The following is a 14885-nucleotide window of genomic DNA, read 5'->3' as shown; positions in this document are numbered from 1 at the left end:
TACATCAAGCGGCATGGTTCTCAGATGAAATGGAAACCAATCTCCATGTATTGGTGATGTAAGAAAATTGTGATCAAAAACATGTAAATAAAACATACGTTGAAATAGGAGAGTATAAACCTGGAAACAAAAAAAACGCAGGCCATGGACTTGCCGTTGATCTTGCTCTTGCTGTGATGTGTGCAAAGATTAGGTAGATGCGGCAAGCTTCCAAGTGCTTATCCGGGTGTGACCCCGTCTCCACCGGCCGTGGCGGTACGTCACACGCCGACCCGGCCTGAACGTTCGAGATCCCACGAACCCCATAATATCTGCCCCGTAGCCATTGTTATTGTCATTATTAGCAATCCCCTCCCCGCCCTCTCTACAGTATACCCCAGTGCTAACAACATACTGAGAGCTGTTTCCTTTCTCTATACCCACTCACTCCCTCGTGCCGTCATCTAGATCCCAAGCTCCAGAGACAATGTCCTGTGAGCCGCTGGTACCCGAGACGCGGGTCCTCGCGATAGCAAGCCATGTATGTGATCTGCTGTTCGTTTTGGCCCCCCTGCTCACTTTCCTGCGGTTTATTCCCATCTACCCCTCCTCTGGACGCGGGGAGTCTGTAGGATCTTTTTCCGCAATTACTCTTATTGAGGGATGGTACTGATTCAGATGGCTTGAACTCTTTTTTAAAAAAAGGTTGTCTATGGGTGCGTACTGCTTACATACTCCCTGCCCTATTTCTCTGTTTTCTGTTATGATAATTAAAGTTATCCGAGTACGTTTTTCTTGGTTTCTTTTCGTTCAATTAATGCTTTGGATTTGACGTCTGTCATATACTGCATGTCGATTATCTGAGTCATAATGTCCTTGGTTGTACTGGATGTATACAATGCATCGGAGGAAAAAGGCAGGCGAGTATGTGCTGAGCGGATTCATTCAGATATGTCGGGAATACGATGGTGACGTTTGTCATGCAGTCTCTGGGCTGCGAGGTGGCTGCGTTGAATACGGTTCATTTTAGTAAGGATTTGATTCCCCCCTTTCCACCATTTTCCAAGACAGAGTTTTCCATGAAGATCGTTGGCATTCTGTCTACCTACTTACTATCATTGCCACTTCTGATGAATCCGCTGTCCACAAGCACATCTTCGAGTGAGAACCCGAGACTGACAATGTCAACGATGTACAGGCAACCACACGGGCTACAAACAAGTCAAGGGGACCAAAGCGTCCGCTCAAGAGATCAGCGACCTTTACCAGGGCCTGCGCCAGAGTTACCTTACCGACTTCGACGTTCTGCTGACCGGGTATGCTCCCAGCGCAACAGCAGTCGAGGCGGTGGGTGAGATTGGCTTGGACTTGCAGCGCAGGGCTGATAAGAAGCCCGGCTCGTTCTTCTGGGGTAAGTGATTGATCGTGCTAGTTGATTATATTGCTTTTTTCGGTCTTGATTTCAGTCTTGTTGGTCTCCAATATAGCTAACAGGGCCTCTCTCGAACAGTTCTTGACCCCGTTATGGGAGACCAGGGACGGCTATATGTGAACGAGGATGTTGTACCCGCGTACAAGAAGATAATACACCATGCCGATCTGATATTACCGAACCAATTCGAGGCTGAGTGAGTACTGTTCCCATTTTATATCTGTCTTTTGTCACCACCACCACCAATCCATCATCAACCTTTATCGTATCCTATTTTTGTCTTCAAACCTACATACATCGGTCCGCACTTGTATGTATGGTGCTGACAGCACGGGGGCAGACTCCTCTCCGGAATCAAAATCACCTCCCTCTCCACCCTCGCCGAAGCCATCAAAGCCATCCACAAGACCTACAACATCCCCCACATCATCGTCACCTCCGTGCAACTTGCCACCCTCTCCCACTCCTCCTCGACGACCGCGCCCCCCTCCACCCTCACCGTCGTCGGCTCGACCACCCGCTCCGACGGCACCCCGCGTCTCTTCCGCATCGACGTCCCCGCCCTGGACTGCTTCTTCAGCGGCACGGGGGACATGTTCGCCGCGCTCACCGTCGCCCGGCTCCGCGAGGCCGTGCACGCCGCGGGCCCGGCGCTGCGCGGGACCAGGTCGTGGGTCTCGCCCGACGAGGTGGAGGCCACGGACCTGCCCCTCGCCAGGGCGACGGAGAAGGCGCTGGCCAGCATGCACAGCGTGCTGGAGAAGACGATGGAGGCGCGCGATGCGGAGCTGCGCACGGCTGCGGCTGCGGCTGCTGAGATGGGCGAGGAACCGCCCTCGAGCGACGAGGAGAGGGCGAAGAGGGAACATCTGAGACGGACCAAGGCCGTGGAGGTCAGGTTGGTCCGGAACGTGCGGTTCCTGCGGGATCCGGTCGTGGAGTTTAAGGCGCAGGAGTGGAGCGAGTGATCACTGTATGTACATACAAGGGAAGTAACGAGGGAAAGACCTTTGCTTGTTTACTTGCTTGCTTGAGCGATCGAAAGCATTTGGTGTGCGTTGCATGGAAAAGAAGAATTGGTCGTTCTCACAGTGGAATGAACGGGTTCCCATTCGGGCATAATACCAACATAACCATGCACTGATAAAATCGAGCATCGGGTATCATGGGATAAGACAGACAGACAGACACGAGAAAAGAGAACACCCACCATGCGAGCAGGATAGACACATCCCACTTCTTTTCTTTTTCGCCATGGCTTTACACTAAAGACGGTGGGTAAAACGATCTACGGAGTTGAAGAAGAGGGACTTGGCTATACAATGAAGGGAGGGAAGAGAAATCGAGCCTACCTAATGATTCCCACTTATCCTAGATCGAAGAAAAAAAAAATTACAGGACTAGCGATCGATCTAATTTATGCTTTGTCTAATCATGTTCTTATAATATGTTCCTTTTGCATCCATTGACCGATTCACCATTCCCACAAGTGAAGAATATATGGCCCCCGAATAGCATAATGAATTACTGTCCTGCTGTCGTGATGTGTGTGTGCATCTTCATGATATGATATGACCCGATATCTATTGCTCCCAGTCCGATCCCCTTCCTTTCCAGGTATCATCAAACAAATCAAAAAATGATTCTAAGGCATAAAAAAAACATGTCTATCTAGTTCTTGCCAGTGCTACCGAAACCGCCCGCGCCACGAACGCTCTCCTCGAGTTCCTCGACGACCATGACTTCTGGAGTGTAGATCTGGAGAAAAAGGAAAAAGAAAGGATATTTGTTAGACTCCATGATTCAGGTCCGATTTTGGGGGGAACAATGAAGAAGTTTGACTCACCCTCTCCAGAACGAGCTGTGCGATACGGTCTCCTTCCTTGACTGTTGGGTTGAAGAGAAGACATGTCAGCAAGGGCTTGTATTGTACATCTAAATCTAAAACAGGTATCCGGACGGGTAAAGGAGCAAGCAAGGGTAATCTGAGGGAAAAAAAGCGTACCGGTAAAGTCCACATCGGAGAAGTTGAACAGCAGCACCTTGACCTCGCCGCGGTAGTCAGCGTCGATGACGCCCGCACCGGTGTCGATGAAGTTCTTAGCGGCGAGACCGCTACGGGGAGCGATACGGCCGTCTGTTGGGTTATTGTTGTGTGGTTAGTATCGCATCGCTGGTCCTAGTAACACAGGTGTCTTCTTCCAAAACTTGCAAATCCTCTGCTCCGCAGCAGGAAACGGAAAAATCAACCAAACCAAACCAAGGGTATATGTATATAGCATCTTTCACGTACAGGTTCCCTCAGGCACGGCAATCGCGATACCAGTATCTACCAGACCCTTCCCCTTGGCCGGGATCACGGTGTCCTTTGCGCTGTAGAGGTCGTAACCGGCCGCGAAGGCGGAGCCGCGGGTCGGGGCCCGTCCGGACTCGGTGAGCTTCTTGACGAGAAGGGGAGGAAGGGGCTGGGAGAGGGAGGTGACGGCGGTGCCGTTGGAGGAGGTCTTGGTGGCCATGACGGAGGCGATGCTGTTGTCTTCGGTGGTGGTGTTGCTGTCGGTCTTGGTGCGTTTGGGGAGCGGAGAGGCGGGGAGAGATGGAGGTTCGCGGTTGGCAGTAGTGGCGGAGGGAGCTGGTTCTGCTGCTGGAGGAGGAGTGGTCTCTTTGGTCATGATATGGCGGAGGAAAGGAAAAGAGGGATAGGTGGGGGAGTAGGGAACGAGGGTCAATTGACGTCTATATAATAGCAGGGTAGCTAGATGCTTAACTCTCATCCCTTCGCAGCTGATATATCCATCTCGCGTCCCGGCGGTGAGAGACGCGCACCGCGTTCGAGAAGATCGCTTGGCATGTTTGCTCGGTTTGCCGTCCGCCTTAAGGGTTAGCCCTGCTGTTCCTGATCGAGCGGGCCGCCCGACAGCTTAACTGGTCGGTCTCTGCCCCGCCCCAGGACGGAGTTCTCCGTATGGAGTCCGTGTTTAGCCTCGGTCCCCGGTTGCTCTGCTGCTGACCAACCTACGCTGTAGAGTTCCAATGCCCGGGCTCTACTCCGTACGGTTACTTGCGTTGCCTTTGGCCAAGCAGGATCCCTTTTATTCTCCTGTTTACTCAATCGGGAGAGGTGGCAGCTGCTGATCTTGTCCCTGACATGACGCCAACCTGCTCGACGCATGGGACAGGTCCATCTATATAGAGTAGCCCATCCCTGTCCGTCGTTTCCTCCCTTTCTCTTTTCCTTCTAAGATATGGCTGGAGCTATACGTCAACCCATCGATTTGGCCGCTCTGGAGCGGTACATTGACAAGGATGTACCTGTCATCAAGACGCCGCTGGAAGTGAAGCAGGTTTGTCTATTCTGGTTCTGAAGGTATATAATCACAAAGCAATTACTAACTCTTGCCTGTCTATAGTTCGGTTTCGGACAATCCAACCCCACCTACCAGCTCACGGCCGCTGATGGACGGAAATTTGTATTGCGCAAAAAGCCCCCGGGGAAACTCCTCTCCAAGACAGCGCACAAGGTCGAACGCGAGTATAAGATCATTCATGCTCTTGAGAATACCGATGTGCCCGTTCCGAAGGCCTACTGCCTGTGCGAGGACAGTAGCATCATCGGGACGCCCTTCTATATCATGGAGTTTCTAGACGGGAGGATCTTCACAGATCCCTCGATCCCTGGTATGAGCGCAAAAGAGAGGAATGAAATGTACGCACGACATCCGTTCTACGTCCTTATTTATTGTCATTACACGTAGCTTATGGATTGTAGATGGATGGACGCGATCCGAACGCTGGCTAAATTCCACCGCGTGGATCCCAAATCCGTCGGGCTGGAAGGCTTCGGGAAACCGACAGGCTTCTATGATAGACAGATCGCCACGTTTACGACTGTCTCCAAGTCGCAGGCTCAGGCGGTAGACGTCGATACCAAGATCCCAGTCGGAGAGCTACCGCACTTCTCCGACATGGTGCGCTTCTTTTCCAACAAGACCACGCAGCCGCGCGACCGCAGCACCTTCGTCCATGGCGACTATAAGATCGACAATCTGGTTTTCCACAAGACGGAGCCGCGAGTCATCGGCATCCTTGACTGGGAGATGGCGACGATAGGCCATCCGCTCTCGGACTTCTGCAACCTCACCAGCCCCTATTTTCTCGGTGGCGCGGACCAGGCTTCTGACAAGTTCAGGCCCGGAGTCACGCCTGGTCTGCCCACGCGTGAAGACTGCCTTCGATGGTACACAGAGGTGGCTGGATGGGACCCGACGCCGGAGACCCTGTGGGGAGATGCGTTCTTCACTTTCCGGAGCTCGGTGATTATGCAGGGCATCGCGGCAAGGTATGCGCTGAGACAGGCCAGCAGCGCGAGGGCTCACGAGTACGCCAAGATGATGCGACCTTTTGCCCTGCAGGCATGGGAACGGGTGGAGAAGGTGCAAGAAAAGGAACGTACGAAGGGGAAGCTGTAGCGTGTACAAACTTGGTTTGATTCCAATGGTTTCTTCGTTCGCTTTATATATACCTCGATTGGCGGCTCTGATGATGTTCTAAATATATGACGTTTCGAGTACGTACCTATAATTATTATCAGGAATTCCTAGCTGCATATCAGCCAACTTTGATGGTGATGACATGTTCTTGACTCATTGCGCCGCTTTGCCTTCGGGAGCCCCATTTGTTCTCGTATTCGCTTATCCGAATGCCCACATATATTCGTCCACATAGAAGGCGCAAACAATGTGGCAAAATTCTTGACCTCCAAGGTCAAAATCATGGAAGGAATCAGAAGGCTATCTATCTGTCAGCAGATACAGGGCACGATCGGTGGATCGCGTGGCTGCGGCTCTGTGGACGGCTGACCGATCTCCAATCAAATAGACACCTGCATTACGTAGGTAGATAATATCGGGCACCTTGGTTGGGCTTCCAGTTCCGTGGCCTTACTTCCGTCCGGCAGAGTCGATACATCGGGGCTCTAGGCTTCTCGGATAGAAAGTCTAGACGGTGGCGTAAACAACAAAGTCCAGTACCTGAATAGCAGAATGCGAAATGCCCCACGAGACGCATCCAGGACACAGGCACTTTCCCCATTTGGGGGATGTAATAAGTAGGTATCCCGACACGTAGGTACTAGGTAGAGTACTATGTATGTACCTACTCAGATCTCGCACGACAGTGGCTTGGAAATCTCGATTCCGGAACACCAGGCCCGTCTCGCCTGCTTGCGACGATTCGTGCCAAACGAAGCAGAGGCTATTCATTCGTTGGAGTCCTGGTGAACGGGTTGTCGCCTCTTTTGTCTTATCGGGGTAGTCTGGTATCGTGCAAGTTTCAGTTGTCTCCTGGGGATGGGATCTAGGCAGATACCTTGGGTGAAGTAGTAGGCACCTGCCTCTTGCCCAGGTAGACACGTATGGGGATCCATTGCAGATCTTGTAACAATCCCTGGGGCGAGAGACGTTGAGGGATCAAGCGGGTATCTCTCTCTTGATCCTTTCGGGATTTATTGAGATATTTGTGCTGTCTCCTCCCTTCAGATCAGACGGAGTAGCATGTAGCCCGACTGGCCTTACGCAGGACCTCAGGCAGCATGCATCTTGGCAGCAGCGACCCGAAGACAAATGGGAGTTCATGGCCGGGTCCATGCAGCCACCGTGCGCCCGGCCCACGAGGGGAATTGCTAAGCCGCAATCTTGATACGGTCCTTGACTGGATCCGCATATATCAACCCGAGGGCTCGTGGATGGATTGATTCATCTGGTTGTTGTCTCAGAACAGACACTGTGCGATCCGGCCTTTGCAAAGCTGCCTGACACACCTGCAGTCCCTGGTCAACACACGGCATACACCCTAACTAGGAGTGAAGGTGCAACCTGGATGGATGAGAGAGGTAACAGGTTCATCTTATAAATGCTGCCTGGTGGTAAAAACGTATGAAGTTGCATCCTATCTTGACAATAAGACTTTGTGGCTCGTAGCCTGGAGAGGTTAGACTCTTTAGGGAAACAAAAAAGGGATCGACAACCGCAGTCTGGATATGTACATGTTGCCATGTCGGGGGGCTACGTGGAATGAAACGAGCAAGAACGGTCTTGCCTCACGCCGCGTCCGTTTCGTTTCATCGTCACGCCAGGCCAATCCCGATCCGCCAGCTTCCATGCCGCTTTTGGGTCGAATCCTGGCAAAGCCGGGATAGGATGCATGGCATAGCATGCACGCCCATGATCTCGTGTCAACCGAGCAGACCAGAGCAGAGAAGCCAGAAGCGAAAAAGAACAAGAAGAGAAGCGGGATTCCCCGGGAAGCGTTCGCAGCAGCATGTAATAATGTACTGCGTAAAGTAAGTTAACAGGGTATACGGGCAGGGGCCATGGGCAAGATGGATCATACGGAGTGGAAGCATGCTTAGGCTGGTCCGGTCGATGGAAGGCCTTGGTGGCCCGTTCTTCGAAGGTCAGTCAGTTCTGCGTTACTTGTTCTCATGCATGATTCCCCTCGTGTGTTGGCGTGCAACACTAGGTAGGCGGTCGTCGGGCTCAGCAAACCGTAGGCGAGGGTGGTAATAACAGCTGCTATTAACCCGCCGTGACTTCAGGAGGGTAGAAATGAATGGAAGGTGTGAATGAACGGGAACAGCGGGGATCTGCCGCTCTCGGGGACGATCTGATCATCTTCACTTCCTTCTGCTCTCTCTCTCTCTGCCCGGATCGAGACTTGAGACTCGAGACAGACGGTGCTATATCCTCTTTTTTGTCCGCCATCTGGAGTAGAATCTCGTCGACCGCCAAAGCCTCCATCCTGTCTTGCCCAATAGCAAACCAGCGCGCGGGGACCCAAGCTTCGGTGGTGACAGGCCGGGCCCAGGCAGAGCCTCATTGCCCCAAACGTGGATCGTCAGCGAACGTGGCCTCTGCCCAGCGAGCCGCAGTGTTCACCCGCCCGTCATCTTTGTGGCGCATCGCCATCGTCAGCCTCCCCCCGACGGCTTTGAAACAGGAGTCCTTGCCGCTCCGTTTCTTCTCCTCATCTTCTCTTTTGTTGCTGTCGTGGTGCTCTTGAACAGACTCATCGGTCGCTGACCGCTGGAACCCGTCGTTGCATGCTAGAGCGGGCCTCCCGCCCTTTCTAGCCTCGCCGTTTCGCCTCCCAGCCAGCCCGTGCGGCGTGCAGGCACACCTCCCCTGCTTGGCCGCCCCTCGGCTTTCTGCGCTGGTTGCTCTTCCACCACAACGAACTAATAACAGTACTCCGTCGTTGCTGGCTGGCTGGCTAGCTACTCTTTTCGAAGAAGTAGACCAGGCCCCCAGCCTCTTTGTTTTCCTTTTGGATTCTTGCTCTGCGATCGCCCTGCTCGTGCCGCGTGTAGGTTAGGCGGAAGGGTTGGCCTCCGGGTTTCTAGAGTTGTCACGCCTCCATTTGGCTTGGCTCTCAGGTCTCATCTCAGCCCATTATATCCGGGGCCCAGACTCGAGCCCTGGTATATCTCACATGCATTGTGAGCCTCTGTGTAATGCTGTTTGGGAAGGTAAGCTCTTGCTTTTGATCTAGATCTGGAGCTTCACGTCTGCTGTGGATATCCATGCCATAGTAGTATGATGCATGTCATGTCTGCTGCCACGGTTGTCGATGTTGACATTTTTCTTTGTTTTCCCCAAGCATTCTCAGCTACCCTTTCGCACTGTGTGCCCCGGTGTTGTTGTCTTTTCAGCCATGCTTTATGTTTCTTGTTATATAGTTCATGTCTCTCCTGCTGAATATGGTTTCTGCTCACTCAGTCTTACCTGTTTGGGTTTTCTTTAACCCTTTTCTTCCTTATCTCAATTCTCTTTGCCGCTTCTCGTGTTTCCTCTTATCTATGCAGGCTTTTGCTTTTCTGATTGATCACGTTTTACCGTCTCTATCGAGGTGAAATTTCATGGCGCATCTTTCCCGTTTTAACTGCCCTCTATATGCTGGCTTCACCTTTCCTGGTTCTGGACGCCACCGCTTCTTGGCTCTCACTTGATACAGGAGCAAGGCAAGCGCTGACCTTCAATATAGGATAGTCCCTGTTAGTCATTCAATCGGAGAAATTGACAACTCGGTCACTATATCCCTGCTTACTAAACAACTACGCTGTGACATTTTGATTGAATGTGAGACTTTCTCAGAACAGACCGAGAAAGCAGCGTGGAGAAGAAGAAACGAAAACGAGCAGTCACACCTAATGGGTATAAAAGTGCCGCATTCATGAGGGACGACGTATACGACTCTGACGACGCCTGCAATCGCTCTCCTCCCCCAGAGCCCCTGAGAATTGGGTACAGGACAGAAGATCCGCTGCCGCCTTTTGTGAAGAAGCCCTCCCCCGGAGGGGGAGGGGAAGGTGACAGTCCCTCAGATCAGGATACCTCGCCTGGACCTTCCCGTAAACGCAGATATCCCCAGCCCAGCCAGGGAGATGCGGTTCTACTCGGCATTTCAGCTCCTAATCACCTTGATGTTGCACAGAAAGCGGGGCAGGAGGTTCTGGTCTCAGAATCACCGTCCGAGGATGAGTGTGAACCTCCTGTCAAATTGAAACAGAAGAAGACAGAAGATACAGGGGTTCCTCAGGCAACCTCGAAAGCAGACCTAGGGAAAGCAGCTGCAATAGCTTTGTCGTTATTGAATTCTGATGAACACCAACAACAAAGCTATTGTAGGGGCTCTCCTATGGCAATTGATAGCACAGAAGCACCGGAACAAGGTCGCAAGGAGAAAGACATTCCACCACCAGCGACTGTCGATATTAAAGAGGAGCCGACATCGCCAAAATCTGAGCTACCGCAAAATCTCGATTTTAATTCTGAGAATAAAGCAGCAGATGATTTGCTGTCGACATCTCCTCTCAGAAAATTTGCCATACCCCCGTCAGAGGGTTCACCCCAGGATGTGCTTCCCGCACTCCAATCGCCTCCTCACTCAGCCACTGCAAACTCACCGGAGAATAATCATCAAAATCTGCCATCTATCGGAGATGCTTTGGGCGAACAACTCAAAGACCCTGTCGGCGGGATCAATGGCATGTCTCCCCATCCATTTCCATCGATTCCTGGCTCTTCTCCCCCTCTGCCTCGGGTCTTGGGGCCAGATCGTCAGCTTCCCGGGCACCTTCCGCAGATACTGAGCCCTTACTCGCATGGCTCACCTGCAAGTTCGAAGGACCTGTCGAATTTTTCACCACCTGGATCTCATCCTTATAGCTGGAGACCACTAAAACCAGACAGGCCATTTGTGACTTCTCCGTATGATGCCTCAGCACACGGCGCGCAGACATCCAAGAGTCCAGCTACCAGCTATCCTACACCCACAGAGCAAAAAGTCGGTGGTGACCCTGAGCGTCCAAATTTTGCAGCTGCAGCCGGACAGTCAAATACACCTGCTCCTGTCGGCACCTACAAGTGTCCTCACCCCGGGTGCACCGTTCCGCCATTCCAGACTCAGTATCTTTTAAAGTAAGTTGCTGGCCGATTCTTTCCATTCTGCCTTTCTTTTCCTCTTCCATACATTTGCTGTATAAGGTGCGTTACTAATTCGGATGCGCAGCTCTCATGCAAATGTACATTCCCAGGAGCGTCCGCACTATTGTCCTGTTCCAGGCTGCCCTAGGGGTGTTGGTGGAAAGGGCTTCAAGCGCAAGAATGAGATGATTCGGCATGGTCTTGTGCATGACTCTCCTGGATATGTTTGCCCTTTTTGTACGGAGCAGCAACATCGATATCCACGTCCTGATAATCTGCAGAGGTAAACTCAACCCTCTTTTCCCAGGAAGCACGTCGTCGTACTTATACGATTCAGACATGTTAGGGTCCATCATGTCGACAAAAGTAAAGATGATCCAGAGCTTAGACGGGTTCTTGCTCAGCGGCCTGAAGGCGGCGCTCGAGGGAGAAGGCGACGAACCAATGCCTAGTCATGATTCATGACACCTTTCCCCTTTCCCTCATACTCCTCCCGACTGAATAAATTGTTTACATTCCTTTGGTAAGTCTCCAGATTCTCTTTCTATCGTTTTATTCTGGTTGACCATTAGCGACAGTAAAAATCGGCCGATTACGATTCTCGGTCATTGCGTTAATAAACCTCGAAGCAATTGAGGCTGGAAAAAGAAATCGTTTATGGAGAAGTGCATTTTAAATGATACCACGTGTCTAGAGAGCAAGATTACGACAGCCACTCGCTTCGACCTACACCATATCTGATTCTGGGATCTGGTCATGGTTTCGTGGTTCCTTCAAGCTTGCGCGGCGTTTCAAGGTGCACACGATTTGATTAGGGCTTTTTCGAGAGCTTCCATTCTTGTTGCATATTTGATTCATACATACATACAGGCAGACAGGGCGTCATTTCTCGGAATATGGTCGACGTGGTCCAGGAAAACAAGTCCTCGCTCGGCATGGAATGCTAGTGGTCTAATTTTTTTTGCCTTTTTTCCCCTTTTTTTCCCTTCTATTAAGCAGTGTCATTGTCTGGCGTTCCCCTTTGTCAACAGATCTTGTACCGCTTGCTTGCAGCCAGAGCATACATGGCCAGTGGAAACGGAGTGCTCATCCGGAGATGAACAAGCTCTCAATGGCTGCGGCAGTTTGCAGATACCAAGTTCATCTCCCTGTTGTGTCCTTCGATGCGCATGTTCTTCCAAATGCTACGCTGCGGACCTGAACAGGCCAATGGCGGGAATCGCGTTCGACGGACCATTGAGCACTGGCATCGCCTCGTCTCTATTGTCTTTGACAAAGACCTTCCACTGTTTCGCAAGGGCAGTAAGGAGGTTGTATTTGACTGTTTCTTTTTATCCATTCTGTGTGCATAGTATTACTGTCGGTGTTGACGGATTTTACCCTTTTTGGCCACTTGCTTTTTCTTGGTCTGATTGATCTGATTGACCGGTTGACTGATTCATGGCATTTTGGATGATTGACGAAATTATGAGAATGACATTTAGAACATTCTTGATCAATTATGAGATTTGGCATTACTGGCGATGGGCTTTTGATTTATCCCGCCTGACTTAGGAAGGCTCCGGACTGTCTTCAACCAGGACGCCTGAAGCAGACGGTAGTATTCCAACAATTTCAGCAGCGGTGGATAGTAGCGCATCAGTTGACAACTAAGCGTATATTTCCCCCACTTCGGCGATGGCGTCGAATGGAACCGTAACTCTCTACAGGTCAGTACCGTATGACTGTGTACTGTACAAGCAATCCCCCACCCCCCCCCCCCAAAAAAATTCCCAAAAAAATTATTATGAAATCCAATTCATGCCATATCAAATCGAACCTTCCTACAACAGAACAGAATAAAATAGAATGAAAGCTAGAGATGAGCCGAGTGGAGCGGCTATTCCATCCTGCCATTCTTCCCTGGCTTCTGTCCAATCGAATGGGTGAATGGAGGTTGTATCCCGGTCCAGAAATATATCACGTATGTACTATATCTAAGCATGTACCTGCCTCCCATGTAGTAGACGGATAGATAGGTAGATATTGCTCCGCATAGAGACGGAGCACCAACACCAACACCAGCACGCACAGCCAAGAATATCCAAGAGTAATCAAGTCTGCAAACGTGGAATAACGTCATTGTGCCTTTTTGCCGGATGACAAATTAATCATCACTTATTTATCTAACGATGCTGCTGTTTCTGGATTATACTATTCCAAAATCGCCCTTTCATCTAGGTGCCTAACGACAGGAACCCGGGGAAGCGAAGGTGGGCTGGGTTTCTACAGAAAGCTGAAGCCCGGTGCCTGGCGTTGGGGTGACCGCCCGAGGTGGTAGCAGGTTTAATCACGGCACGCAGGTGGAAGGATCAGATGTAAAATCCTCCCGAACGTCAGCGATGTTGGTCGAGGGAACCAGGTGCACATGACCTGACCACTTGTATGCTTGGTATTGGAATATTGATTTTGTTGTCTCTAGTCAGGACACACTGCTACCTCATGATAGAATGTGATGAGACTGTAAGTATTAAAGGTGGAAGAGACGGCAGGAAGAATTTAAAGAAGATGGATAGATAGATAGGTAGTAAACGCGCGTTTGTATTGTATCTATTTCCTCGAGGTATTTTCTTAATGACCTTATTTATGTACCTGACTTGACAAAGATGAAACTTGCTTTCGATGGATACATTATTAATGAAGACAGGAAGTAAGTAAGTGGTATCCACTGCAAGAAACAGAAACGGAAGACAATTACAGAGTACATAGTACGCATTATTATCTAACTGCTGAACCTGACAGAGGTTACGATGCTCGTGTAGAGGCTAGATACTTGCTTGATCTATTGCCGACTTCATCCCTTACCTCGATGGTGTAAAAGGATGAATCATTAACGGAGACGAACGCTTTAATATTCACCGCAGAGCTGATAAAATACAGAGATTGGTTCATACAATTATATAAGATATTCATGATGTAAATTGTTTACTCATCCTGGATCATGTAGTTCATGTCACAAAAGTAGTACCTATTGACCGGAAATTTTTTTTTTCCAGAATTTGGCGAGAAGAGAAAAAGAAATTGTCCAAAAACAAATCTGGCTGCTTTACTGACCGCTCTGCCCTACCCAACCTCGAACGTCTAATCATCTTGGAGCTGCAGGGATAAAAAGCGAAAACCCCTAGATGCACACGGAAAGTGAGCACTTGCGCATGTAGCAATTGTACATTATCTGAAACGGGTAATGATGCGACAAGCTGTCGCTGATGAGTATGTATGAATTTCAGGTGACTCGCTTTTTTCACCCTCTCACTCGAGCCATCCAATAATATACATTACCGCCATGCGATCGTCCTCGACAGCAACGAGCTGATAATCACTAGCTGCTGCGCGGAATTCTGATGTGCAGATCAGATCGGAACGATAGGGAAGAAGCAACGTGTGTCGAGCAAGCAGAATACATTGATACAACCGCAACCACGGCAACAGTAACAGATCAATCAATCGCAACAGAGCACCATCACTCGTTGTGTTCGATCCAAACGCACGTGGCGGTCAGCAATAGGGACATTAGGACCATAGCTAAGTCCTTAGGGCTTATTCTGCACTGCACTGCACGTTCAAATGTGATCCATCCCCGCAGAAAAATGACGCGAAACTGTTCAGCCCTACATGGGTACCAGTCAAGTGTACGTAGGGCTGAACCTGCTCTGCATTGGGTACTTGATAGTTCAGTCCGGGGTATGTGGAAACAAACCACATGTACAGAGCGAGAACAGCAGGGGAGAAAAAAAAGACTAGTACATAATCCCAGTGAGCGATGATCCCAGCTAGCTACCTAACCTAGCAAGTTCCCTGCGCGGAGTTTCGGAGCTAATAGTTCGGGGTACAGCTCTGTAATGCTCGACGCTGAAGGCAGTAATATTATGTGTGATGTGAAGGGTGTGTGCGGTCTATGGTTAACCTTCCAGGGATTATTGTTTCTGCATGGATAGTTAGTTGCTGTTGAGCTG

At 50.5% G+C, this 14885-nt stretch overlaps 6 protein-coding genes across 6 annotated transcripts; 4 read left to right on the top strand and 2 right to left on the bottom strand.

The window, feature by feature from the left end:
* Window positions 1-959: 959 nt before the first annotated feature.
* Window positions 960-2379, top strand: VTN00DRAFT_7917 (uncharacterized protein; the record flags this gene model as incomplete). Its single annotated transcript, XM_069434713.1, has 4 exons — window positions 960-1008; window positions 1178-1390; window positions 1490-1607; window positions 1752-2379. 4 exons carry the CDS (start codon window positions 960-962, stop codon window positions 2377-2379), a joined length of 1008 nt encoding a protein of 335 aa, XP_069286183.1.
* Window positions 2380-3082: 703 nt separating this feature from the next.
* VTN00DRAFT_7916 (uncharacterized protein) lies at window positions 3083-4083 on the bottom strand (the record flags this gene model as incomplete). Its single annotated transcript, XM_069434712.1, has 4 exons — window positions 3083-3169; window positions 3258-3298; window positions 3417-3548; window positions 3705-4083. 4 exons carry the CDS (start codon window positions 4081-4083, stop codon window positions 3083-3085), a joined length of 639 nt encoding a protein of 212 aa, XP_069286182.1.
* A 573-nt stretch (window positions 4084-4656) lies between these two features.
* Window positions 4657-5880, top strand: VTN00DRAFT_7915 (uncharacterized protein; the record flags this gene model as incomplete). Its single annotated transcript, XM_069434711.1, has 3 exons — window positions 4657-4755; window positions 4822-5117; window positions 5181-5880. 3 exons carry the CDS (start codon window positions 4657-4659, stop codon window positions 5878-5880), a joined length of 1095 nt encoding a protein of 364 aa, XP_069286181.1.
* Window positions 5881-6008: 128 nt separating this feature from the next.
* Window positions 6009-6836, bottom strand: VTN00DRAFT_7914 (uncharacterized protein; the record flags this gene model as incomplete). Its single annotated transcript, XM_069434710.1, has 4 exons — window positions 6009-6201; window positions 6272-6334; window positions 6566-6725; window positions 6779-6836. The coding sequence occupies 4 exons, from the start codon at window positions 6834-6836 to the stop codon at window positions 6009-6011; spliced, it is 474 nt and encodes a 157-aa protein (XP_069286180.1).
* Window positions 6837-10105: 3269 nt separating this feature from the next.
* VTN00DRAFT_7913 (uncharacterized protein) lies at window positions 10106-11345 on the top strand (the record flags this gene model as incomplete). Its single annotated transcript, XM_069434709.1, has 3 exons — window positions 10106-10887; window positions 10979-11176; window positions 11231-11345. The coding sequence occupies 3 exons, from the start codon at window positions 10106-10108 to the stop codon at window positions 11343-11345; spliced, it is 1095 nt and encodes a 364-aa protein (XP_069286179.1).
* A 2193-nt stretch (window positions 11346-13538) lies between these two features.
* VTN00DRAFT_7912 (uncharacterized protein) lies at window positions 13539-13750 on the top strand (the record flags this gene model as incomplete). Its single annotated transcript, XM_069434708.1, has 2 exons — window positions 13539-13582; window positions 13675-13750. 2 exons carry the CDS (start codon window positions 13539-13541, stop codon window positions 13748-13750), a joined length of 120 nt encoding a protein of 39 aa, XP_069286178.1.
* Window positions 13751-14885: the final 1135 nt, after the last annotated feature.

This window comes from Thermoascus crustaceus (assembly GCF_041956765.1).
Source record: "Thermoascus crustaceus strain CBS 181.67 unplaced genomic scaffold VTN00scaffold_5, whole genome shotgun sequence".
NCBI lineage: Eukaryota > Fungi > Ascomycota > Eurotiomycetes > Eurotiales > Thermoascaceae > Thermoascus > Thermoascus crustaceus.
Note: the sequence above shows the minus strand (reverse complement) of the source record. Positions and strands in the feature narration are given on the sequence as shown.